This window comes from Protopterus annectens, chromosome 3.part0, assembly GCF_019279795.1.
Source record: "Protopterus annectens isolate FY-2018-M chromosome 3.part0, PAN1.0, whole genome shotgun sequence".
Lineage (NCBI taxonomy): Eukaryota > Metazoa > Chordata > Ceratodontiformes > Protopteridae > Protopterus > Protopterus annectens.
The window spans coordinates 462,423,799-462,451,589 of NC_056731.1; the positions used below are offsets into that span (position 1 = coordinate 462,423,799).

The window sequence follows — 27,791 nt, forward strand, 5'->3', positions numbered from 1 at the left end:
AGACACAATGCAACTCCTTTTGACCTTCTCTGTACGTCTCAATCAACACTCTCAGAACAAACATCGCATCTGTAGTACTCTTTCCTGGCATGAAACCATACTGCTGATAACTAATCATCACCTCCCTACTTAACCTAGCTTCCACTACTCTTTCCCATAACAACATGCTGTGACTGATCAGTGTAATCCCTCTGTAGTTACTACAGCATTGCACATCACCCTTATTCTTAAAAATCGGTACCAAAACACTTTCTCCATTCCTCAGGCATCCTCTCACTTTCCAAGATTTCATTAAACAATCTAGTTAAAAACTCCACTGCCATTTCACCTAAACCCCTCCATGCTTCCACAGGTACGTCATCTGGACCAACAGCCTTTCCGTTCTTTATCCTCTTTATGGCTATCCTTACTTCCTCTTTGCTAATCCACTGCACTTCGTGATTCACTATCCGCACATCATCCAACCTTCTCTCCCTCTCATTCTCTTCATTCATCAACCCCTCAAAGTACTCTTCCCATCTGCTTAACATACTCTCCTCGCTTGTGAGTACATTTCCCTCATTATCCTTCATCACCCTTACCTGCTGCACATCTTTACTAGCTCAGTCCCTCTGTGTCTAGGCATTCAGTACCCGTCCTTTTCTCCCTCCTGAATGTCTAACCTTTTTTACAACTCTTCATATTCCCATAATTTATCTTTTGGCACTCTGCAGCTGCTCCTCTTTTTGTTCTTTGAGACTGTCTTAATTTTGCAATATTTTAACCTTTACCAGGACATCTAAATAATTTATTTTTCCATATCTCTCTCATCCCATTCACTTGCTTTCCTTTCTGAAGAAATTATTTTCTATAGTAACACTCGATACCTTTCACTGCCCTTTCCTTAATTTATGTTTAATAGTTAAGTGCCATTGACAGTACTTGAACTGAGTGCTGTCAAATCAAAGGAAAATTAAAAGTGAATTTTGCTGACAGTGGAGTTTTCTGTTTTCTCTACTGCTGTGTGACCGAGGAGTAGGTTTGTTTAAGTTTGGGGAGGGGGGGTGTCTTCCCACTTGGAGATTTGCTGAGAACCCCCCCCCCCCCGCAAAACTACTTAACCGCTGAGATTTCACTAAACTCTCTTTACTCTTCTTGATCTTTTTCCGTCGATTGGACAGTAGTCAGATTGAAATGCTGTTGGAGTTGACATGTATCGTTGCATTTTCTTAGTTTTTAGTGATGCATGATCTGATACAGTTGTTGGATATGTGGCAAAGCTTTCAACTAAGTGCACATGTTGCTGTGAGAGAATTTTTATCCAGTCTAGCCTAGTTCTTGTATGTGTAGGGGAATATGCAGTTTGTATGAATTCCCGCTACTGAATTCATATTTCTCATGCCAAACATTCTGTCACAGTTCTTCAGAAATCTACTCTGTTTTACAATATTTTGCCACCTTGGTCCCACATTGAGTCCTCATTATTGCAAATCTGGTTCCAGTCCCACCTGTAAGTGGTGTACACTGCTGAAATCTGATTATTTTTCACAAAATGTATTGAACTCCTTAACAGCAGTTTTAGGTGGAATACAAGTGCGTGCCAGTGTACCTTTACTGTCACAATTCTGACTATCTTTTTCCTTTTCTATTGCTGTTGGAGCCCCGCAGTCAGTCAGTATTGATGTACTCCTTTTTCTTTTGTCCCTGATATGTTTGGTAGTTGATGCAGAGAGTAAGGTTATGAGCTGTAGTTTGTGTGGTACAGGGCTTGATTTCCTCCACCCTCATTTGCCTACTGTATGACCTTGAGCAAGTCACTTATCAGAAAGCGCTTGGGGCAGCTGAAAATTTGGGTTACGCTCCTCAGTGGTTCCTCACACTGCAGATGTAGTAAGTTGTGAACTTATATTTTGCCGAGTATCCACCCTGAAATACATTTTTTGCCAAATTCATGTGCTTGTTTCTATACAGATGCATCTCCTGCAACATTGCTATTTGTACCTTGCACCTCTTAATATAATTTAGTACTTTTTGCTTTTTTTTCTATAAAGTAAGGCCATTTATATTCCAGGATAATATGGACAGAGGGGCCATTATGATAAAAGCTGTTACATTCACATATTATACAAATATATGCTTCTGAATATATCCAGTGTTTAGCTTACATGGAGATATTAATATTTGGCAGACTGTCTTGTGTAATTGCTGAACCTATGTCATATTTTCATGACTTTTTCTAAAATGAAAACCCTCAAAGAAAAAAATAAAAACTAAATAGACATAGAGAACTTTTGATACATTTGTAACTTAGAACTAACACATAAAACTTGTGTACATTTTCAAAAAAATGTTTTTCCCTCCAGACAGCAGCAGTTCTCTAAAATGATGGCTGCACCCACAAACATTACCTGTTTTTAAACTTAAATTTACCCATGCTAAAGTGCAAGTTACAGCCTGTCTTGTCACTTGCCATAACTGCTATGTTGTCTTTTCTATTTTTTGTCCCATCCATGATTTGAAAAGCAGCTTGTATGCCTTCAGTTATTTCTAAGAAAAAAGTGCAATATTCCCTGATAAGGTTCATGTAATTTCCACTAACATTCCTTAAATTGCTCCTTTTTCAATCGATAAGTAGTAAAGTGCCAGTGTCTTATTTTTGCCTATTTGCTGTACTCTTGCTGAATGGACTGAAAATGTTATTAGATGTGTTTCAGATCTTTCAACTGAAGGCCAATACTCCTCTGAAATACAGTTTATCTCCAGTCTAAGACGCTTACTGTACTGTTAAAATGTTCTTGTATATTTTTTCAGAGATTTACTTTTTTGTGTGCTTTTTCCCTTCTAGTTCTGCCTGATACATCTCCATTGCTGCATATCTGATACCAATCTCCATCCATGAATGTTTGTTTTTCCCTTCTGAAAGCTAATTATTTCTCCCAGTGTTCTGTTAAGCTCCTTAATATTTGGTGGAATATAAATTACCCTTGCCTGCCATGAACCTGTTAGCACCACAAATCTACCGTCGTCTGTTTTCTCTCTCTCTGTTATTATTATTGGTGTCTCTCTTGCAATCAGTATTATTACACCGTTTTCCTTTATCCTGGTATTTGGAGTAACCAATTTGAAATCCCTTCTTTGGCAGACTTGCATGCTCATTTCTAAGTGTCTCTCCTGTAACATTGTTTTTTGTGTCCTGTACTAATAGATGTAATTCAGTGCTCTGCTTTTTGTGCATACCTGCAGTGCCATTCATTTTACGTGATGCAATTGATAGGGAAGTCACTCTAAGATGCTATTACTGTCATATATTCTACTTGACAGTTTTTTTTTTTTATTTTTGTTTCTAACATGTAGCTTACCTGTACACAGTGTTTGGCAGGCTGATCTCTTATCCAGGTGTGCCTCCTTATCTCTTTTTGGAGCCATGCCACATTTTCCAGACTTGTTGATGTTCTTCATTCCACATTGCTGCAGTCCTAACCATTGGGTAGTCCGCTGTCCAGTCGGCCCGAATACCAAAGTATATGGTTGACGTCGGTCAAGGCGCATTAGACTGACGTCAGTACGTCAGGGTACTAATGCGCATGACCGACGTCATATCCTCAGTCTTTTTTGCCGCATGGTCCGATGCAGAAGCAGTTTTGCGAGGGCAGGTTGGCGTTCTGAAATTTTCTGAAGTCGGAGTTTCAGACCGAAACAAAGTTGGCTAAGTACCCGTTGGGAATATTTTGGTTTTTCTTGCCTCAGTATTTAACCGGATGTCAGAAAAAGTGAATAACTGTATTTCTTGTGGGAAACAGATACCTCATAGGGATTACCATACCTTGTGTATACCTTGTTTAGGGCCTGAGCACGACGTTGTTGGATGCCGCTCTTGTGCTAGATTTAACAAACGCACTATTAAGAGAAGGTTAGACTGTGCCAGGTTAGTTTTTGGGAAGCGTTGTAATTATAAAATGCCGTCGGATGCTCCGACGCCCGCTTCGTCCAAAAAGCGCAAGGACAAAGCGGCAAAGCCTAGAGTGGAAGAACCGGCAGTCCCGGACGTCGGTTCTTTAGAAGGCTCAGTGGAGCCGGAGGTTTTGTCAGGAGTTTCTTTGGAGTCTCAGGGAGAGACTTTACTGTTACAGGATGTGTCCTCTCAGGAGGTAGGCCAGGCTGAAGGGGCTTCTCAGGTGGCTGTTCTTCCCTCTCTTCCTAAGGTGGTTAGAGCCTCCCCTTCTGTTTCCAAGGCTTCTTTGAGAGGCAGGCCAGGTTTAACTTCAGTGGGGGTTTCTCCTAGCTCTTCAGGATCTTTGCCTAAGAAACATATGCTTAAAATGGCAGAGGATTTGATTACTATGATTAGAGGTTCTATGCCTCCTCCTGATAAGAGGCCTAGGGTTGAGCCTGAGTTTGAGAGTTTTGAGCAGTGTTCGGAGGCTTCTGAGTCTTGACTGAAAACTTGCAGGAGTATCCTCCTTATTCTGATTCTGATGTGGATGATTCTACTCCTTCAGCTTCTCCTCCTGAGGATTTTTCATTTTCAGAGACTCTGCATTCCATGAGGGAGCATTTTAAATGGGAAGGTCAGGATTTCTCTGATTCCAGGAAGAGGCTTAGGGAATTCTTGTTTTTACCCCAGCATAGGCCTTTAGCTATACCTCCTGTTCTGCATGTGGTGGAAGATGTTTTTGCAGAGGCTTCCCTGAACCCTGATTCTTTGCCTCCTGCCCCAGTTAAACCGGATAGGTACTATAGGGTGCCTGAAGCTCATAAGTATCTTTTTAAGAGTCCTAGGGCAGACCCGGAAACTGTCTCTCAGGGGCCTAAAGGTGTTAAGGCTTCTGTTGTTAAAAATCCTGTTCCTCCTGATAAAGAGGCAAGGGCTTTGGATAGATGGGGAAAGAAAGTGTATACTTCTTCCACTTTAGCCATGAGGCGTTGAATTGCCAGTTTCACATGTTAAAATATCAAAATTATCTCCTTTCACAATTGAAGTCTAAGGTGGATGCTCTGGCGGAAGGTATTGAGTGTAAAGAGTTGCAGGATTTAGTTCATGTGTCTGAACAGGTGGGTAAGCATTCATTGCAATGTGGTTTTGATGCTGTGCAGGCCTCCTCGAGGGTGGCTGCCACTGGTTCTGTTCTTCGTAGGCACGCCTGGTTGAGGGATCAGAATTTAGCTGAGCATGTTAAGACAAGGATTTTGGATGCTCCTTTACAGTCTGACGTGTTGTTTGGTTCGCCTGTGGAAGCAGTTTTAAAGAAAATGGAGGACAAGGCTAAGTCTATGCAAGCGGTTAAAGATTTTTGCAGGTGCAGCCTCCAAGTTTAGTAGAAATTGGCCTACTAAGGGATGGACATATCCTGCTTATGATTCCCAGTCTAGGGGTAGGTCTAGGCGTGGTAGGGGCAGAGCTCAAGGTTCTTTTAGGCCTAGAACAGGAGTTCACCTGCTCAGACTTCTGGTGAGGGCAGGGGTCAGTCCTTTCGTAAACAGACCCAATGACCTGCCTTTTCAGCTGCCAGTACATTCTCGTCTGGCAGCATCTTTGGGAGGAAGGCTGGCTCTTTTCAAAGAAAATTGGGATTTAATTACCCAAGACAGATGGGTTTTGGATATCATTCACCACGGTTACAGGTTTTATTTCCATACCTTGCCTCCTTTCAAAGGCATGCCAGACATTCCTCCTCTGCAAAGAAAAGTGGCTCACAAGCAAATTTCTCTGTTACTCCAAATAGGGGCCATTCAGCCAGTCCCTGTGCCAGAAAGGGGCCTAGGATTTTATTCTCGCCTGTTCCTAGTACCAAAGAAGGGGGGCACGTGGAGACCAATTTTGGATTTATCTATCCTCAACACTTATCTGGACATTCCCAAGTTCAAAATGTTGACGTTACAACAGCTTTTACCTCTGCTGGGCAAAGATCACTGGATGGTAACTTTAGATCTCAAGGAGGCTTACCTTCATGTGCCTATCAGACTAGGTTGCAGGAAGTATCTGCGTTTGCGAGCTGGAAATTCCCATTATCAGTCCTCTGCATTGCCCTTTGGCTTATCTACTGCCCAGAGTATTCACAAAGGTTCTGGCTCCAGTGATAGCTTACTTCAGGCTAAAAGGAATTCAAATCTATCCTTACTTGGGCGACTGCCTGATTCTGGCTCAAGAAAAGGAAGACCTTTACAGCATTTGGAATATGTGATAGCAGTGCTAAGATGCCTAGGGTATTCTGTGAGCGAAATAAAGTCCAGTCTAGTACCCTCTCAAGACATGTGCTTTCTGGGTGTGAGACTGAATACAGCAGCCCAGATGGCCTTTTAACCCCGGACAAGCAAAAGAATCTTTCCATTTACTTCCATCAACTATCTCTTCAGTCCGGGCTGACTGCAAGGACAGTCCTTCAAGCCTTAGGGTTCATGGCATCTTGTATTCTGGTGCTTCCCAATGCCAAACTGCATATGAGGAAGCTGCAATGGTATCTCAAAATGTATGGACACAGCACTGCCAGGATTTGGACACTGTCATTCAAATAATACCTTGCATTCAAAAGGAATTTTTGTGGTGGGCTCAGGAATGTCACCTAAACAAGGGACTCTCTGTGACCCGGCCAGAGGCGAGTCAGATTCTAACGACAGATGCCTCAGACATTGCTTGGGGAGCTCATCTAAATGGAAAGTGGATACAAGACAAGTGGCCTGCCAGACTACAGCATCTACATATCAACATGAAGGAGATGTTAGCAGTCCAGTTTGCATTAATGGCTTTCAAGGAGTTACTTCTTCCAGGGCAGGTGTTGATTCTAACAGACAACACAACTGTCATGTGGTACATCAACAAACAAGGGGAACACATTCTTACCCGTTGTGCAGGCAAGCAATGCTTTTATGCGACACTGCGCTCAGCTTGCAACAAACTCTTCAGGCAAGGTTTCTGCCGGAGCACAGAACTCCTTAGCAGATGTGTTAAGCAGACAAATCATGGATCCCCACGAGTGGAAACTGGATCTTCATGTATTTCGGAAATTGACAGTGTCATGGGGAACTCCAGACATAGATCTGTTCGCTTCTCCACTAAACCACCAGCTGCCAAAGTTTTGCACAAAGAAGTTTCATCACACAGCTTGGAAAGTGGATGCTCTTTCTTTCAGTTGGAAAAATCTTCATGTGTATGCCTTTCCACCTCTGTCTCTTCTCCCAAAGGTGCTCCTAAAGGTCAGACAAGACAAGCCAAGGATGATTTTAATAGCTCCAGATTGGCCTCGGCAACACTGGTACCCATTACTGAGGAGTCTGGTAAGGAAGCCTCCATGGCCTTTACCTTTGATTCCACACCTGTTGTCCTAGAGGGACTGTCACCTGCTCAATGTCAAGCTTCACTCTCTTCATCTAACAGCCTGGCATATTCTGTTTTGAATAACAGCAGGTCTCAACTTCCTCAACAAGTTTTAAATGTGATTATGGAAGCCAGAAGACCTAGTACAAGGAAAGTGTACGCAGAAAAATGGAAGAGATTTTTATTTTGGAGTGCAGCAAAGAATTTGGAGATTTCTGAGCCTAATTTGAGTGTGGCTCTTCAATATCTTACTGAGTTATTGGACAAAGGTTTGTCTTTCTCTTCCATTAAGATTCATGCTGCAGCAATTTCAGCTCACTATGATTGTGACCCACCATTGTTTTCGCATCCTTTGTTCAAGCAATTTCTTAGAGGGGCAAAGAATATAAGACCCTCGTAGAGCTCCTACTCCTGCTTGGCATCTCAATTTTGTGTTGGAGAAACTTACTCTACAACCTTTTGAGCCTGCGGCTACTGCTGAATTGAAATACTTGTCATGGAAGACTGCTTTTTTGTTGGCCATTACTTCTGCAAGAAGGGTTTCTGAATTGCAGGCCCTTATGGCGGTAGAGCCTTTTTTGATTTTCCATAAGGATAGGGTATCATTACGTACTAATCCTTCTTTTCTGCCTAAGGTGGTTTCTAGTGTGGCTTTAAACCAAACTATTCATTTGCCTACGTTCTATGCAGATCCCCAAAATAAGGGGGAAAAGATTTTGCACACTTTAGATGTGCACAGGCAGTTGCGTTATTATTTAAGCAGGACTAAGGATTTTAGGCAGTCTCAGCAGTTGTTTGTTTCTTTTGCTTTGAGTTCTCAGGGCAAGCCTGTGTCAAAACAAACTATTTCTAAGTGGATTGGGTTTTGCATTGCATTTTGTTATTCCCATCATGGCAAGGAGATTCCAGCTGGGATTAGGCCTCATTCCACTAGGGCTACTGCCACTTCAACAGCATTTCTAAGGGGTGGCAACTAAGGATATTTTGGAGGCAGCTACTTGGAGTTCAGTGCATACTTTCTCTAAGCATTACCACCTTCCTCTCTACTCTAAATCTAGGGCTGGTTTTGCCACAGCTATTTTGCAAGGCATGTTGACAGCTCCTGCTTCCTTATGATTTGCCAGCCTCCCTTACCTCTGCTTTGGGATTCTACCCAATGGTTAGGACTGCAGCAATGTGGAATGAAGAACATAGTACAGTTTTGTACCTACCATAAATGTAGATGTTCGAGGATCCACATTGCTGCAGTCCAATTTACCCTCCCTCCTTCCCCTCTGTGTTTAGGGGTGGTTGTGTGGGTGAGGTTATACTCTTGTATTTTTGTATATATTGTACATATTTTTTGGTGCAGGAGTGTTTGGTGTTTTTGGTTTTGACCTTGTCTTTTTAGGGTCTTCTGACATCTGGGGCAAGAAAAGACTGAGGATATGACGTCGGTCATGCGCATTAGTACCCTGACGTACTGACGTCAGTCTAATGCGCCTTGACCAACGTCAGCCATATACTTTGGTATTCGGGCCGACTGGACAGCGGACTACCCAATGGTTAGGACTGCAGCAATGTGGATCCTCGAACATCTACATTTATGGTAGGTACAAAACTGTACTTTTCGAACAGTATACACTTCTTAAAAAAGAAAATCGCCCCTATTCGCTCTACCTTATAGGGGCAGATTTCTCAAATAGCTACACTCAGGCTTTATCCATTCAGGTGTAGTTGTGCTGCAAACGTTTTTTTACAGCCTGTACCTACACCGTCCATTCTTCGCATTTCAGCTTTCCCCTCAGGTTTGAAGAACAGCTTGCCATGCTTTCAGTTAATTGATTTTAGCCTTAGGAATGAGTGCCTGGTTAGCATAAATGGAACAACTTTGTATTGTTGTGATTTAGACTTAAGTGGTTAATGCTTCTAGGGAGTATATGTTAAATTTATTTTCAGTGAACTAGACCTTAACCAGGTGCGAACAGGAGGGAAAAACTGTCTGCCGTGGGAGTCCATTTCTCTCTTCCCACTAGACCTCATCCCAGCGGTCAGAAAAGAGGGAAAATGTGGTTCCGGAAGTCCCAAAGAGCCTTCCCAGATGCACGTGGTGGTACTTCCCCTAGGGACAGAGAGGGAAGTAACAGTGGAAGACGCCGACCTCACGGCAGTGGGGGTCTGCAGAATCAAGATGACTGTGACTCTTTCCATGGAAATCCCTTTCAGCGCTCCTGAGAAGAGGCCCATCTGTCCATCTCTGGAGGCAGTCGGGGGTCGCTCGTTGTACCCAAACGCCTGGCTAGAAATCACAAGAGAGAATTGGGCACAAATGATCATAAACAGAAGTTATCATGTATACTTTGCCTCCCTCCCTTTAGAAAAAAAATCAGTCCCAGATGTTCCACCCAGTCAAAGGGGTTATGCAACTCTAGAGATACAAAAGTTGCTAGAAAAACGAGTCATCCAAACTGTCCCTGCAGACTAAATTGGATCCACAACTTACTACTTTAGTTCCAAAAAAGGCAGGAGGCTGGAAACCCATTCAGGATCTCAGACTAAACAGGTCCATCAAGAATTCAAAGTTCCTGGTGGTGACACTGCAGTCAGAACTCCCCTTTCTGGGGAAAGATGATTGGATGTGCTCAGTAGATCTCCAGGATGCGTACTACCACATAAAAATGGACAGGCGATCCAGGAGGCATTTGCTCTTTCAGCTGGGAACCAGTCAGTAGCAGTTTTGAGCACTGCCCTTTGTTCTCACTACACCCCCCCAGATTGTTCACCAAATGCATGGCAATGGTTACGGCTCACTTGAGGAATGTAGGATTCCAGGTGTTTCCATACCTAGATGACTGGCTCCTAACTGCCACCACCGAGCAACTACTAACAGAAGTGTGTTCTCAACTAGGCATTACAGTAAACTTAGAAAAATCTGCCCTTTTGCCATCACATCATCTCGTGTTCATACGTGCAGAGCTAGATACAAGCAGAATGTTGGCCAAACTTGCCCCTGAGAGGATTCAGACATTGCACCATAAAATCCAGAGCCTTCTATCCAAAAGGAGAGTGCAAACAAAAACTGTGATGGGAAGTTGTTCTGTCTTTCCTTTCATTCTTACTAAAGTGTTCGGAGCTGATCCCTCTGCTCTGAGTCGGCCTACTGCAAAGGTCAAGGTTTTCAAATAGCTCGAGGCCAAGTCCCTATCTCATGATGCACCTAGAGTTACCTTAGATATAGTTTGCTGCTGCAACAGATTGGAGATTCTCACTAGCTCGGGCCAGTAAAATTCTTACTGTTGTTATATTTCAAACTGTTGTTGATATTTTCTTCAAAATATAGTTTGTTAGCTAAGCTCTTACAGCTTTATCTGTAGTTTCCCTTTCCCTTGTGTGCCTTTTTCATAGCTTAATATTTGGCCTCGTTTTTTTTCTTAGGCCTGTTTAAATTTCTCATTAAAAGTTGTTTAAACAGTGAACTTCTGTCACCTTTCTTTTTAGAAATAGTATTGTGTGCTTAGTTAGTGACCTTTGTCACAGCTTTATAGTTGTTAGAGTTAACTTTAATAGTATAGCTTGGTTATTTGTATTTAGTGATTTTCACTAATTGATATTATCTGCTTAGATAAGTAGTGTGTGGGTGATTTGTTACCCTTAGTTGAAGGGCTTGTGTGCTTAGATTTAGCCTGTTTTTTATTAGAAGGCTTATTCATATATTTGATTGTTGTTAGCCTTAGTTTGAAGGGCTTGTGTACTTATATTTATCCTGGTTTTTATTAGAAGGCTTATTCATAATTGATTGTTGTTTGGTGTGTCCTTTTTTCTGTCATTGCTGATAAGGACAACCACCCTAAGTCAGGGTTTAAAAAATGCCCTAAATATTGGCAGAAGATGTTTGTCGCTGACCGTCGTATCAATTGCGTTTATTGCTTAGGTGCATTACACTTGCAAGAAACCTGCTCCGTATGCCATTCCTTTTCTTCTCGGGTTCTCCTAGAGAGAAAGAGGAAACTTTTATTGATAAGGGTTTATTGAAACCTTCTTTCCAGGAGGCTTTGAGTGACCAGTCTGGATCTAGTAAGTCCTCAAAGTCTTCCAAGACTTCCATGGAATCGAAACAAATCAAAAAAGTCTGTGCCATTGGTTCCAAAGATCTCAGAGCCGACTGTCTTGTCTTTTTGGAGCCGGTCCCCGGTTTTTGAACCAGTATCCGAAATTCCAAAATCTCCTTTACTTCAGTCGGTTCCAGCATCGATCCATTCATGTCAGGCTTCTGTTAGCCTTTCAGATTTGGATGTGGATTGTGTGGTGCAGAAGCTTTTACAGGCACCGGCCTTTGCAAAATTATCGGCTGCAACCCAGGTGGCTTTGGAGACGAAGACCCTTATAACAGCTTCAACTCTTCCTCCTCAGAGCCATACCTGTCCTTCGGAGCTGGAGAAGACGGACTTGTTGATTGTGGAGCCTTCAGAGCCGATGCCTGTTCCAGTGTCTTTGGCTCCATTCACTCTGATGTCCTCGGTGCTGATCGAGGAATCTAAGAGCCGGCACACTTGTGTCGGGTCCTGGGAGGATAGTTGAACTGACTTGTCTGTTCCGACTCTGCCTCTCGGGGCTTCGGCTCAGATGAGCTCGGCTCCTACCCCAGGCTCTGAGCCCACTGTCCTGGTGCCAGGGCTATCGACAATTTCCTGGGATCCGTCAGTCCCTTTGCATTGGAGCAGGGGTGCCTTCGAAGCCATGAGGATAGTTATGTCTTCTAAGACATCCTCAACCTCAGGTCCAGCTTCTTCATCCCCTTAAGTGCCTGTGTCTGCTTCTGCTTCACAGATCCTGGCAAAGCGCAGGGACCCATACCCTCAATAACTCCAATTGGGTGGCCCATGCTCTTCCGAAACGTCACCAGAAGCTCCCACTGATGAGGTTCCCAGGAAGAGAGGTTGTAAGAGGAAACATCTAGACTCCCCTCAGGAGTCCCTAACGTGTGATACTCACTTAGATGAATCAGAGGGGTCCCCACGGTCTCTCTCTGAGGATCTCATTTGCAGAGATACTTGAAATCCTTAGGCAGAGGGGTGACTGGCAGTCCACAAACCCTACTGAAGATGAGTTGGCTCTCCTGAAGACTTTCTGGTCTCAGCCCTCCACATCTTTGGTGTCTCCGCTCTTTGCTGTGCTTATGCAGCTGGTCTCATGAAGGGTGTGGGAGTCTCTGGACACCATGGAGGCTGCCCCTAGGAGGCCTTATAAGTTTATATCTGCTCCCCAAGATAAATCCTTTTTGACCAATGGTGTCAGTTGATGCCATGGTGGTGGCAGCAGCCACCAAAAAGGAAATGTCAGAAACTTCCTCTTCTATCCATCCTCCTAACAAAGACTGCAGAATCATGGATAGATATGGGAAGCGCTTGTTTAGTTCAGCGACTTTTGCACTCCGCTTAACTACTTAACCCATTTCACAAGACTACAAAGAGATCTCCTTAAAGGGCTTGGGAGATGCTCTTCATGGTACAGTAGCTGCAGGAGCTACTGACAAAGTAGCCCCCCAGCTTGTTACCCTCAACTCCATCATTAACTCGGCCATGCGCCTCATTTCATATGCAGCTGATGGAACGAGCAGGACAGTGGGTACAGGAGTTGCTCTTAGGAGGCATTCCTGGATGCACTTGTGTTCTGTCGCAGAACCGTTCAAGTCATCCTTTGTGAATACCCCTTTTTATGGGTCGTCCCTTTTCGGGCCCAAAGTTAAGGAAACTTTAACCAGGTGTGAGCAGGAAGGAAAGACTGTCTGCCGTCTGAGTCCACTTTTCCACCCCTACCAGACCCTACCCCAAGGGTCAAAAGGGAGGGAAAATGTGGTTCCGAAAAGCCCAAGGAGCATTTTGGGACACACGTGGTGAACCCCCTTCCAGGGGCTGAGGAGGGGGCAATAATGGAAAATGCTGCCCTCATGGCAGAAGGGATCTGCAAAACCAGGGTGACAGGGATCAGTTCTTTGGCAAGCCCTACCTGCGCTCCTGAAAGGAGGCCCAACTATCCTACTCTGGAGGCAGTTGGGGGTTGCTTGTCTTTGCATGCAGATGCCTGGCTAGAAATTACAAAAGATTCTTGGGTACAAAGCATTGTTAACAGAGGTTACATCATCCTGTTCTCAGAAACCCCACCTGTTCAAAAGAAAATCCCAGACGTTTCACCCAGTCTCAGGGATCAAGCAGCCATAGAAATCCAAAGGCTGCAGGAAAAGTGTCTTCCAGCCAGTCCCAGCAGACCAAATAGGATCTGGAACTTACTCCAGATTCTTTTTAGTTCCAAAGAAAACAGGGGACTGGAGGCCCTTCTTGGACCTCAGCAGACTCAACACCTTCGTAAAGAAGTTCCGGATGGTAATGCTTAAGTCGATTCTTCCTTTCCTAGGAACGGGCGATTGGATGTGCTCTATAGATCTCAAGGGTGCATACTATCATATTAAAATGTCCGGACCATCCAGAGATCACTTGCATTTCTGGCCGGGAGCTGGTCACTACCAGTTCCTAGCACTGCCCTTTGGTCTCACAACAGCCCCCAGAGTGTTAACCAAATGCATGGCAGTGGTTACGGCTCACCTGAAGCATCTAGGATTCCGAGTGTTTCCGTATCTGGACGACTGGCTCCTCACCGCCACCTCCAGGCATCAACTAATTCATTCCAGGGATCACACACTCAATCTGTGCTCTCAGTTAGGAATAACTATAAATTTCGACAAGTCTGCATTGTCTCCATCCTTTGTCGGAGCAGACTTAGACACCACCACCACCATGGTAAAATTGACACTGGACAGAATTGTCACTCTTAAGCAACAGGTATCCGACATTCTGACGAGCAAAAAAGTACCAGCCTGTCAAGTATTGAAACTACTTAGCAGTTCCTCTGGGGCAGACGTACATGAGAATACTTCAGTGGTTACTCTGCACCCACTGGTCTTACCAACAACTTCTGATGTCATTCTTGATACTGATGTCATTCTTGATAATGATTACAGATTCATGCAGAAAGGATCTTCATTGGTGGTTGACCAGCCATCATGTAACAGTAGGTCGCCCTTTTGTTCTTCCTCCGCCATCATGCACGGTGACCACAGTAGCTTCTTTGATGGGTGGGGGGGGGCTTTTTCAGGGAAAAACATCCCAAGGCACCTGGTTAGAGACAGAGTCACAGTTGCACATAAATGTCATGGAGTTGAGAGCGGTACTTTTGGCGTTGCAGTGTTTCCATCACTCTGTACCTCTGGAGAAGATTGTGATCCAGACAGACAATATGTCTGTGCTCTGGTACATCAACAAGCAAGGGGGAAGCAAGACTTACCCCCTTATGTTGAGAGGCCCTGAGAGTTTGGCAATGGGCTGTATCCACCGGGCTCTTTCTGATAGCAGCGCACATCCTGGGGGAATCCAACGTGATTGCAGACAAACTGAGCAGAGCCATTCTGATGCTGCACGAGTGGTCCCGCAAAAACGAGGTTGCGGAGAAGATTTTCCATAGATGGGGCCAGTCTTGCTGCGACCTGTTTGCATCCCCTATGAATGCCAAATGCAGAAGCTACTTTGCCCTGAATCCCCCACCAGGGGACAGCCCAAGGGATTCGCTCGTACACGATTGGCCCCTGGGACTCCTATATGCCTTTCTACCAATACCCCTGATTCCAAAATTCTTGCAGAAAGCCAAAGCCCTGGGGAGGACTGTAATTTTAATAGCCCCATTTTGGCCTCTACAGATTTGGTTCCCCTTCCTTCAACTCTACTAACTGGAGGAAACTTGGATTCTGGACCCAGTTCCAGACCCTACTGACTCATTTGTCAGAGGCCCTTCACCCTTCTCTTCATTCCCTCAGACTGACAGCTTGGCTGCTTCAGTTCCCAACTTAGCCAGGTCACATGATTTCTCCTCGGAGGTACAACATATTCTTGTGTTCTCTCACAAACCTTCTACCAGAATGTTGTATGCCAGTAAATGGAAGCGATTTGCCTTGACTAAACTTTTTAATGAACGTGCTGCAGCTGCCACTGTAAGAGTTCAGTTGGCTGCAATTCAAATTTTCACCTCGAATCTGAAGGTTCTAACCAAATGTCTCAGAACTCTGTAGGGCCTTCCTAAAGGGTACCATTCATCTCAGACCACCTGTTAAACAACTTTTTACCCCCTGGAATCTGAATTTTGTGTTGTCACGGATTATCATTCCTCCCTTTGAGCCTGCATCATCCTGCCATTTGAAAATTCTCTCTTGGAAAACTATCTTCTTGGTAGCCATTACCTCAACATGTAGTGTCCAAACTTCAGGCCCTATCTATCAAACCCCCATATTTGGTGTTTCATCCCGATAGTGTAACTGAGGACCAACCCTTCTTTCCGTCCAAAGGTGTGTTCAGAGGCTAACCTGAATCAAACTGTTGAACTCCCAACTTTTTTCAGTAATCATTCTAACAAGTTGGAATATATGTTGCATAAGCTTGATGTTCACAGGCAATTAAGTTTCTATTTGGACAGAACAAAAGTATTTAGAAAATCGGAACAACTCTGTTTCTCATGCTAACACAAAGAAAGGGCTACCAGTATCCAGTTAATCTTTCCAAACGTTTAACTGACTGCATACAATTTGCATATTCCTCAGTGAATCATCCATTAGAGAATAGCGTGAAAGCGCATTCCACTAGGGCGGTTTCTACTTCCTCAACTTATACGGCTAGGCTGCCTTTGGACACTATGTGCAGCTGCCACTTAGTCTAAGCCGCATACTTTCATCACTCTTTACAAAGTAGACAGGGCTTCCTTTGATTCCACTGTCCTGAGGAATATACTCCTGTGAGCCACCCAGAATTAGGGTGCTTGGGAAGCTACCCATGTGTAAGAATGAATGGCGAGATTGAACAACTTCACATAAAGAAGTTATGTACTTAGCGTAACGTTCCATGTGAGTTCATCTTGCCTTCATTCTTACATTCCCATCCACCTTCCCCCTCCAGGTTTCTCGAAGAACGAGTAAGACTTGCAGTCTGGTGGGTCTTGTTATACAATTTCTTACTCTGGCTGGAGTACCTGTTAGGTGTGATATATGTTACATGCTGGGATCAGCAAACTAGATCTGAAGTGAGACAGATGGCATCATGGGATAGGAACTGGGCCTCGAGCTACTCTAAGACCTTGAGCTTGTGAAAGCATCCAAATCGGAGACAGTGAATCAGCTCCAAACCCATGTGTAAGAATGAAGGCAAGATGAACAACTCACATGGAACGTTATGGTAAGTACATAACTTCTTTTTCTGCTTTGTTCACTCTCTCTTCTTTATTTTTATTAAATGCCTGCTGTATTATATTCTGATTATATCCCCTTGCTTTTAAGTTCACCATCAATTCTGCAGACTTCTGTCTATATGTCTCATCATTAGTGCATAACCTAGATCTTCGAAAAAATTGTCCCTGAGCAATATTGTTCAATGTATATCTGGGGTGCTTACTATCATAGGCTAGGAGAGTATTTCTCCAGCATTCCTTCCTATATAACACAGTCTCAATCTGTTGCTCTGTGTTTTTCATCACTCGGACATCTAAGAAATCTATAGTTGTATCAGAGAGTGAAATACTGAACCTCTAAACATCAGTGGTGCTTTCCAGGTAGGTAACAAACTCATAAAGTTGTTCCTGTGTCCCTGTCCAAACTAGGAAGACATCGTCCACAAAACGGTCATAGTAACTCAGGTACCCCCTCCAAAAATAGTTTGCCTTGAGTATTGCTTGACCCTCCCAATATCCCAACACTATGTTTATTTGTCATATGAGGTGGGAGCAGCTCTTTTCCAAATGACATTACACTGCACTTTTTTACATTTGACTTGAGACCATTTTCAGTTCAAAAGGTATGTGCGTTTTTCAGTCTTTGCTGGAGCTGTTTATTAGTGGAAGAGTGGATAACAGTGCCCATCTTGCAGTCCTCCGCAAACTTGATCAACCACACTTGTATGATATTGGCCTATTTGACTGGTAGGACTGAGGAACTGTTAATAAGGTGCTTCTTGTGGTCCAGGGTTCGATTCCCTCAACCTCCATTGCCTAACTCTGACTTTGAGCAAGTCACTTAACCAGACAGAGCTCCTGGGCTGAGTCTGAAAAATGGAGATCAGTAATCTACCCCATTAATAAACTAAAATAAATATCAAGCAGGAGATACCAGACACTGATCCCCATGGTACCCAACTAGTTAGTTCTACAGTCCATGACGGTACCATCAGCTCTTACAACTTGGGATTTGTTTATAGCCATTTTGTAGTGTAGTGACTAACTCAGGGGGTTACATTGTCTAACAGAGCGTGGTCCATAAAAGTGACATCTGCACATACCAGCCCTCAGAATTTCTTTTTTTTTACCACCATGATAGATGGTGTCTGAAGCATTGGCAAAAATCAAGGCAGACAGTCTACACTGAATAACCACTGATCCCACATCTTCTGTAACTTTTTCAAAGAAGCTTACTAATTCCAGGAGTTAGCACCTGCCCTGTTGTAAAACCAAACTAATAGGAAAACTCATGTATACAGACAGGCAAGTTAACCAGTCATATGGTCTGTGGCTTTACATATAAATAAGGCTGGTGAGCTTAATTGGCCTTTACTTACTTGTGTCTGTGGAAGGGCCAGCCTTGCGTATTGTAATCACAGTGGCTGTTCAGCAGATGTCCGGTGCAAACCCTCTGGATAGACTGAGGTTGAATGGTTTTAAATAGAGATTCTGGTAATGCATACTTGGCACTGATAAGAATGCAGCTTGGTATGCGTACTGGTTCAATGGACATACTATTTGGAAGTGATTTTTTTTTTAAATGCCTTTATTGAATTATCACGTGACATAGGTAAACCTACATTTATATAAAAGTAAACAACCAATATTAATAAATTCACATTTACAAATGTTGTGCATCACATTTATTACTCTGTACAATATAACCAATCCAGCATTACTTTAAATTGTTTAATTTTTGCCTTCTCTTAAAACCTCATTCCTTCTCAAAAACATTTTCTGCATGCATTGTTACAATAATTTACATAGTTTTCTATGTAATTTACCCCTGCCCTTTTCTCTTGGGAAGAGATTTTAAGACTTGGTGTAAGGTGATTTTAGAGAAACTAAATTTTCAGGGATACTATGGACAAGGTGTGGGTAGGTGGCTGAAGTTTTTTTGTGGGATAAGTTTGGTACTGAGTTTATCTGCTGATATTTTGCTGTGTCTTTGGAATTGGAATGTGTGATATAGACGAGTTAATTGCTTTGTTGGATGTTATTCAGTTTTGTCAGGAAATTAAGGAATAAAGAATTGTACTTTGGTGTCTGTAGCAACCTTAAGCTAGCAGTCTGCTTTTCATTTTCTACTTTCAGTTCTTGCTTCAAAATCTGACTGGCTCCATTGTAAATATTAGTGCTGCATTTATTTCATCATTGGGTTTCTCCTGTACTGAGTATGATTGCTAGAATTGTGTTTGCAAGAGTATGGTGTTCCTTACTACCTTGATGTTTCAGGACTTTGCCTTCTGAGACTTTGTCTTTTGACCTTAATATGGTGTTACCCCCTCCTGCCAGGAGTTCTTTTCAACAGGTTATCCACTACTTAAGGCTTCCACAGTTAGATAAGATCCAGACTGTGTTAGCTGATCAGAAGGGAAGGCCTTCTGTAGTTTCATAGACCGTTTACTAGGCTAACGATCGGGGGCTTGCCTTTCTAAGCCTGGCCAAGTTTTCCCAGAAGAATAAAAATGATCTCCTCTATTTAAGTAAGACATTGAGGGCCAGACATTTATAAGCTACTTCTGTCCATAAGGGACATGGGTGCCCGGCCCAAGTAGGTCATTCTAAGCATAACCAATTTCCCTCCCAAAGGGGAGAATCATGCACTGTACCTTGTGTCTGTGAGTCAGATCCCTTAACCATTATACCAGACTTTAGTCATTGTAGTTGTGGCTTCTTGCCTCCCTACCTCTGCTTTGCCCTTTGATAATGGGCTTTCTTGGAAGTATGTACTAGTTTGTTTTTCTTTTTTTAAGCTTTAGCCTTTTCTTTGGATGGAGTCAGTCTGAGGAATGCAGCAGCAGATTCAAACCTAAGTAATATGCTCTGCTGTATTCATCTGTGAAATCCAAGGAATCTATTGCATTCTATTAACCACAAGTAGAATTTTATACTGTATTTTGTAGTTTTAAACTGTATTTTTGCTATATTGATTTTTTAAAACTGTTCTTGCTGATTTGTTGCACTTTTTGTCTGTTGTACCATAGACTAGATTCAGATCTGCTAAATCTGTTTCTGTTTAAGTTGAGCACTGAACCAGGCTATCTTTTGTTGGAGAGTGCCCCCCTGCACTCTTGTGGCAGGAGAGGGCAGTTAGGACTCAACTGATTGAAGGTTTGCTAGCACAGAGCTCAGTTTTGAGCTTTTTATTGGTTAAATTGTTTAATTCAGTTTGCTCACTGTTGCTTTATAAGCCCCTTTTTTCCGTGGGTTCGCAGTTGTTTTAACACAGTTCCACAGAGTTAGACGACCAGTTACTGCTGTGCTGTATTCATCTGTTTACGCGTTGTGCACTACCGTGCAGTGGAGTAACCATTGGTGGTTATAGACCAAAAACTTCAGTAGATACATTTTCCCTTAGTAGCTGCCAGTGATCTGCCTGAGAAATGCATAAATTCTGCTTAGCTGCTCAAAAGAACACCTTAGATGCGCTTTTTCCCTTAAACAGTCCTAAAACCACCAAATCTACAGTAATCTCATAATTTAGAGAAACCATGCTAGTCTAAACACTTTATAGAGCACCCCATTAGTGTAGACCACATTTAGAGCACCCAGTCTTAAAATACCCCTCCATTTTCTCTCTCCTCTGTGATTTCTGGATTTAACCTAACATTATGGATGGTTAATTTCCCTCCATTTTGCATACCAGCCTTGTTGACATGGGTTTCCAGAACCAGTGTAGCAACTATCTCACGTACATTGGCAACCCTCTACTTCTAAGTCACCCAATTGCAACTTATGAGAGATGCATCTGCACTAAGAATCTGGAATCCTTGCTCAGTCTTGCACAGAACAGCAACACTGCAGGTTGTCAGCTCACATACTACACCTCCTGTACAAATCATGCACTCAACATATAAACCATCATACTCTGAGCTACTCACCAGAGACCTTCCAAACACAAACATGCTTAAACCTAATACAGCACCTGTGCACACACAAACTAAGCACCAGTGTCTCACCAAATAAGCCCCTAAGGCACATCTAAACCAAATTCTTTAGTCATAGGTGACTCCATTGTGGACACACAGATGTCCCATTTACCAGGCTGGACAAGGAGAAGGTTACTGTTAGCTTTCAGGTGCCAAGATTCATCCGATCACACATGCACATCTCTCAACAAGTACCGTTATGACTCTGTTATTGCTGGTGTGAATGACATGAGACGTACCTCACTGGACTATATGAAGAGAGAGGTGATTGAGCTCTATGAATGTGTGTCCCAGGCAGGTATGTCCCCTAGCCTTGAGCAGTATTCTGCCCTCATCTTGGATGATACCACAATTTAAACAAAAAATGATTGACTTCAACAGTTGGCTTAGATTCTGGTGTCATTCCACGGAGATCCAGTTCTGTCAGCCAGGGCTGACGTGGTTAAGTGACTGCGCTGCTTTGCCAGAGGTGGTCTCCACCTGTCACCTTCATGCTTTCAGTTACGGCTAAGGAACTTGTCTCCTCCAGTAGTGCCTTTTTTAAGCAAGGTTTCAAGAACAAAATTTCCAGTGTGAAAATATCACTCTCAAATAAATTAAAGGTTATGCTACTAAATCAGAAACTGCTCTCTCTGGAAGCACTCCTCTTCTGTTGACATCTGTGCAGTCCCAGAAATTTGGTTCAGGACCACAGAGTAACCCAGCCTTAAAAGGCAACAATGCCTTCCACACTTTCAGACCGCAAAATGAACGTGCAAGAGCCAGAGGAGATCTATCTTCATCAAAGGTAAATACACCCCTAGACTGGTTAGACAGGAAAACTTCATGACATTACTCCAAGTTCCGCTAGTTGTGGGTTAGACTCCCCCTTCAAGTCATCGTTGGCTTAAGGCCCCCTTCAGTAAACCAAAATACCCACGCTGCTTATTTGGACCTACTTGAGTCAGATTACAAGAAAACACTGTAGCCATGGACAATTTTCACAATCCCTCCACTGACTGGGGAAACTTGTATGAGTACCACCATGTTCACACAAAGGTTCCTGGTCTTTAACACTAATGCCCTGGAAAAAATAGTATGCAACCCCACAAGGGGCTGCAATATTCTTGACCTGCTCCTTACCAACATGGGTGACTGTTGCACCCGCAACAAGTATAGGACCCTCACAGGTTAAATCTGACAAATCAGTCACATTTGAAGTACCTATAACACCTGAAACCCCTCTTAGGTAAAATCAGGCTAACAAATTGTACCAAAGCTAATTGTACCATCCTAAGGGATGGCATAAATAATTTCAAAGCTCCTCTTCCCACAGATGGCATTGACGGCTATACTAAGATGTATACAAATACCCTGTACAAACAGATGCACAAATGTATTGACGCAGCTCTACTTGTTAGGATCAAAATAAGATCCTCAAGAAAAAAACAAGCCTCCCTGGTGGACATATAGTATTAATAAGTTATACAACAAGAGGAAGAAGTAGCTATATGAGAATAAAAGAGAGGTCCCAGCACAGGGGGAGCACCCTCCTATGCTTGAACAAACAAATAAGACAACTTGTAAAATCCTGTAAGGGTAACTTTGAAAATAATTAGCAACCATACCTAAGGATAACCATAAGACATTCTTCAGCTAGACCCGTAACTAAAAGACAGGACCCACACATGCTGGACTAGCTGTAGATGGCATCTCACACACTGATCCTGTGAAAATAGCTAATCTGTTTGCTGACAGGTTTGGTGAAAATTTCAACCCCCACTCCCCCCTCGCCAATTCACTCTACATCTCCCCACCTTCTGTCTCCAAAGATCAAGTCATTAATGCTTTCTCCAAGACCAAAAACATAGCCTGTATGGGACCAGATGGCATCCTAGTTTGCTTTTTAAATGGTCTAAAACACGAGTTAGCAACTCCATTAGGTACTCTGTTCAACCACAGCCTGAGTACTGGTTTTGTCTCTGCTGAATGGAAAAAAGCAACGGTCATCCCCCTTCATAAAGGGGGGTACAGCAGCAGAACCTGGGAACTACGGACCCATAAACTTACCTTATCTGCAAGGCCGTGGAACGAATCTTCATGGAATTTATAAATAAGGATATAGGTGATCTCCAAACCCATGATCCAACACAGTTTTGTTTCATTAAAGGCAGGTCATGCATGTTAAACCTGGTGGGCTTCTTCACAAATGCCACCAGAGCCATAGACGAAGGCAGATTTGTGCATACAGCCTACCTTGATTTAGCCAAGTCCTTTGCCACAGTCCCACATTCTGGAGTCATTGATCAAGTCTCCCAGTGGAATATCAACCCTTATGTCATTGTGTGAATTACTAACTGGCTCGCCAACAGATCACACTCAAAGTTGGGAACTTTACCTCAACCAGCAGACTTTCCAGCAGTGAGGTTCCAGAGGAGTTAGTGCTGGGTTCCCCATATTGATTGGAATATACTTCTCAGAAGTTCAGGCCAAAGGAGAGGTGCTATGGCTGACTAAGTTTGCTGACTACTGCAAATTAGGTGCAATCATTGACTCCCCAAACAGTGTCAATATACTTCAGGAGGGACTTGCACAAACTAATGACTAGTGCCAAAACCATGGACTAACTCTGCTAAAAGATGGATTGTCATCCCCTTTAGTAAAAATGATAACCTTGCAGACTGTCATATAAATAATATCCAAGTAACAACTCAGTAGTGAGATACTTGGGAATGCATGTTGACTGTAGCCTAAACTTTGACCACCATGTGTCTACTGTGGTAAGGAAGGCATTCTACGTCACATACCTCATTAACAAAGGCATTGCCTCAAGAGCGAATGAGGACTTACCCCTGTACTTGACGCTCATCAGGCCAGTAATAGAGTACAATGCTCCCTTTGGTATGTATCTTAACAGGTACCTGCAGCAACTTGAGAGAACTGAGAGATTTCTAACCAAGAAAATTCAGGGTCTCTAGCACATGCCTTAAAGTGACAGACTGAAGTCACTGTCTCTGCACTCAGTGGTGTACAGACTACTTAGAGGAGACTTGTGCCTGTCCTACAAAGCAAACTTGGATCCAAACTTAATGGAAATGCTGCACATCCACAAGTCAAATGGGACAAGGGTCACGCACTCCAGGGACTCTAACCTTGCCTGTGACCTAAATAGGACCCGCTGGAGAGACAGATATATTTCTCAAAGGTTGCAACTTTTCTGGAATAGTCTACCAGTTCACATCAAACAAAGCCCCTCTATGACCCTGTTTAAACGTAGCCTGGATAACTGGATGGAAACCATAAATTCCTGCCGGGGATTTCACCTATGACCCTCCTAGATATGGGCAGTTGTTGCTAAGATCCTTTGTATTGGATTTCTCTAGTATTACATTGGGTACACACTGCTAGATTTATAAAGACCTTTGAGTCAATAGCCCAGTAACCACCTATGAATCTGAACCTAATTTCATCTGCCTTTTTTGAGGTGTGCTTGCCCCCAGGTGTAGAAATTCAAGACAATTCAAGATTGTGCTCTACTGGCATTATCGAAAAGAGGAACTTTTGCTCGTACTAGAAGTTGTCTTCCTTTTTTGTAGTATGCGAGCTTGATTTTATTTTATATCCATATCTATAGAATGTTGATATCACATGAAAAAAAAATAATACATGGACTCTAGCAGACAACATTCTTTGAGTTAGGAAATATGGGAAAGTTTGAATGTAAACTTGTAATTGTGTTCTGTTTTGTTTGAAATTTCCATGTTTGTGCTGCCACTTTTCATGTCTTTTGATGGTGGAATGTTTTATTTGTGTAGCACTTTAGTCAGACAGAAGTATTCATATGATTTTGAACTAAGATTTGTCTTGTTCTGCAGGTGCTGGGGTGGATCCGTAATGGAGAGTCTATGCTAAATGCTGGTCTCATTACTGCTAGTTCATTGCAAGAGGCTGAGCAGTTACAACGGGAGCATGAACAGTTCCAGCATGCTATTGAGGTAACAAAAATATTAGTTTTTGTTTGAAACAGGTTGTATAATATCTTCAGTGAATGACTTGAGAGAATTATATTATATAGTTTGGCACAAAGGCATAAAGGCACTTTAGATATTCATTGTGTGGTTCATTGTTGCAGTAGAGCTATCCATTTGGATTTTTATGACAGAAGACCTTATATCCAGTCCTGTTTTCAGAGCTTTGCTCCCAAATGAACGCATACACATGTGGGATGTCACCACATTCCTGTTGTAAGCTGAACATCTATCTACACCGTTTTTGTTCCCTTCATGCTGCAGTACGGTTTGTGTGTCTTGTCTGTATTATTATTAGTCCAGCATTTCATTCTCCCACCGAAGGTAAAATGTGGTAATCATACAGTTTGTCTCATTGATTGGCTCAAACAGTATTATAAAAGGCACTGCTTCTGTCCATGTACCAACCCCGATTAATCCTCATAACTCTCTAACTCAGCAGCAATGTACTAGCTTCTTGCTCACAAATGCTTGCAATGGCAATCTTGTTCTGTATATTTCTTAGTAAAAAAATGATTGCTGTAATTCACCTGTTTAATATTTTATATTCTACTACAAACTGTTAAAATTGCGGATCCCTCTAGAGGGACACACCATACTTGTAATATTTGCATGTTATTTATGAATTGCTTGGGATGCATGTTTTTATCTGCACAATTGGAGCTTTTTTCGCCTGTTAAAATTGTACATTCCTCTTGAATGCCTAACCTTTCGTACTTTGTAAAACCCTTAGCATGTATGTATGTTTTCGTCGGTATGTTTGGAGCTTTTTTCCCCCGTGCCTTTGCTGAAAATGGACCTGTATCCAGTCGGACTATCCCGGTCAACAAATGTAAAATAAATAAAAATTTACACTGCTGATTACTTTGGCAGTGGCCAGGTCCTCTTAGTCCACCCTTTCAGAGGTTGCCATGCAGAATTTTTTCAGTTTTTCCAGGGCTTCAAGCAATTAATGCAGTGCCTACAGGCACCATCAAACCAGCTCAGTGTCAATCATCCCTTCTACTAAAAGAGAGAGGAGAAACCTTCCCCACCATGGAGGTGAATTCTTAGCAGTCAGAAACTGGAGGAAGAAGGGAAGATGTCTTCCTTTCTGAGGTTTGATACTTGGACTGAAAGCACCGTGTTGTTTGCCTATCATACAGAGAATGCCTCAGTTTGGCAGTACTTTAACAAGAATGAAGGATCTTTTTAGTTTAGAGAAAAAGTAATTCTGAAAATCCCAGAAGCACTATTCTGATCTTTTGAGTTTGTTTTTGTTTCTCCTGGCTAGAAACTTTACAGTGTACAGTTTTAGGTGCATCATGAAATTACTTCCAGCACCCTACTTGATAAAGTCTTGCTAGTTTTATAGGATCCAGGATTCTCATAGATTTCTGTGTAAGAACTTAGCTGTTGATCCATCTACTTTGTGCCTGGCTCCAGACAAGGGGTTGAAGTGTCTAGCCCCTAGTGCTCTTCTCAGTGACCTGAAGAGAGGATTCATGACTGGTTAGGGAATGAAATTTATATGACAGCCACTCTGGCCTTCTGTGTTAACAGTTTTCAGACTCTCATGATAAAATATTAGGCATGCTTTTCATTGAGTCAGTTATGAAAACAGTGGAGGTTACAGACAGTACTCAGAAGGCAAAACTTACAGAAGTAGCCCTTCTTGCTTCTCAGGTTAGAAAATGTCATTAAATGCGTCTGTGATGCTTTTGATTTTAGATGCAACGTCCAGCATGGTTTCCACGGGGTAAGCAAACAGAAGCAACATGTCTGGTTGATTAAGCTCTTGCTAGAGGTTGTCACAGTGTAGACACAACATGTAAGCAAGGATCTGTTTAGACTCCCTGTGGGTTTGGTGTTAAACTGAGGGAGAAGAGGAGAAATATTTAATTTATAAAGCAGTTATTTAGTTCCCTCTTTACACACTGTAACAGGAGTGATCTGTCTGAAAGCTGATGTCCTTCAAGAATGCAACTGCAGTCATAACATATGGGTTGTCCTGCCTCAGGCAGCCCTCGGTCGGCCGGATTCCAAAGTCTGGGTCCGGCGTCGGCTGGTGTCACCTCCTCTCCGACGTCAGAACGGCTGGAGTATAAAGGCATCGGCCGACGCCATCTTCTTCAGTCTTTCTTGCCGCGCGGTGCCTGAAGCAGAAGCAGTTCGCAAGTGCCGGTCAGTCAGCTCCTGTGTTTTCAGTACCGAAGTCATCTAAAAGCTAAGTACCCCGTTGGGGAACATTTTTTCTTGCCTCAGCCGATGTCAGAACAAATTGAGAAAGTTAATAATTGTTTGTCTTGTGGTAAACAAATACCTCATAAGGACTTCCATTCTTATTGCCTCCCTTGCCTGGGCCCAGACCACGACGTCTCGGCCTGTGCTGCCTGTGCTTGCTTTAATAAGTGCACTCTCAGGCGCCGGGCAGAATTTTCCAAAGACTTTTTCGGTGAATCTTTCGCTTATATCATGCCGTCGGAACAACCGACATCTCAATCTACCAAAAAACGAAAGGACTGGGACCGACATCCTTGGCCCGTGTCCTCTACCGATACTCCTCCTAAACCCTCCGCGAGTGCTTCGGTCCTTTCGGAAGCGGTAATTCAACCGCTCCAGGCCGACGACACAGCTTTAACACGTCCTTCGGTCTCGGAGTCTACACCGGTACCGGTTGTTGATTTTCCTCCAGAAACCGAAGTTCTGGATCTACCCGACACCATTCCTGTGGACAAGGTTACTCCTGCATGTGGGGCAGCTAGGCCTCCTGTATCCATGTCCATCAAGGCCTTTGCACGTGCTAAGGCTGCCAGCCAGGCCAAGGCCCATCCTAAACCTACTGCCCAGGCCCCTTCTTCTGATAAACAGAGCATAACTCGGACCAAACCGTGGCCTCTGCCACTATGGCCTCTGCTTCTAACACAACACGATTACAGGACTGTTCATCAAAACCTGAAAACATTGCATCTGACAGCCTGGAGGTTACCATAACTCCTTCCGATATCTCTCTTTCCAAAAAAGTTCAAGAGATCTTACTGGAAGCACGCAGACCTTCCACCAGAAAAACCTATTCAGCCAAGTGGAAGAGATTCATCATCTGGAATACTAACAGGGGTCAGGATACAACAGTATTGAGTATACCTCAGGTATTGGAATACTTGGCAGAAATGTTTCATACTGGTCTCTCATATTCTTCCATAAAGATTCATGCCTCAGCAATCTCAGCAAAATACAATTGTGATCCACCTGTGTTTTCGCATCCTTTGCTAAGACAGTTCCTAAGAGGGATAAAGAATA

The 27,791-nt window shown here is 43.1% G+C and overlaps 1 protein-coding gene across 1 annotated transcript in view; it reads left to right on the top strand.

The window, feature by feature from the left end:
* Positions 1–27,791, top strand: part of TRIO (trio Rho guanine nucleotide exchange factor) — a 5,137,669-nt gene that overhangs the window by 1,457,251 nt on the left and 3,652,627 nt on the right. Inside the window, exon 16 of the mRNA XM_044065600.1 lies at positions 24,360–24,479. Within this exon, the coding sequence (XP_043921535.1) occupies positions 24,360–24,479 (120 nt within the window). The remainder of the gene's footprint in view (positions 1–24,359; positions 24,480–27,791) is intronic.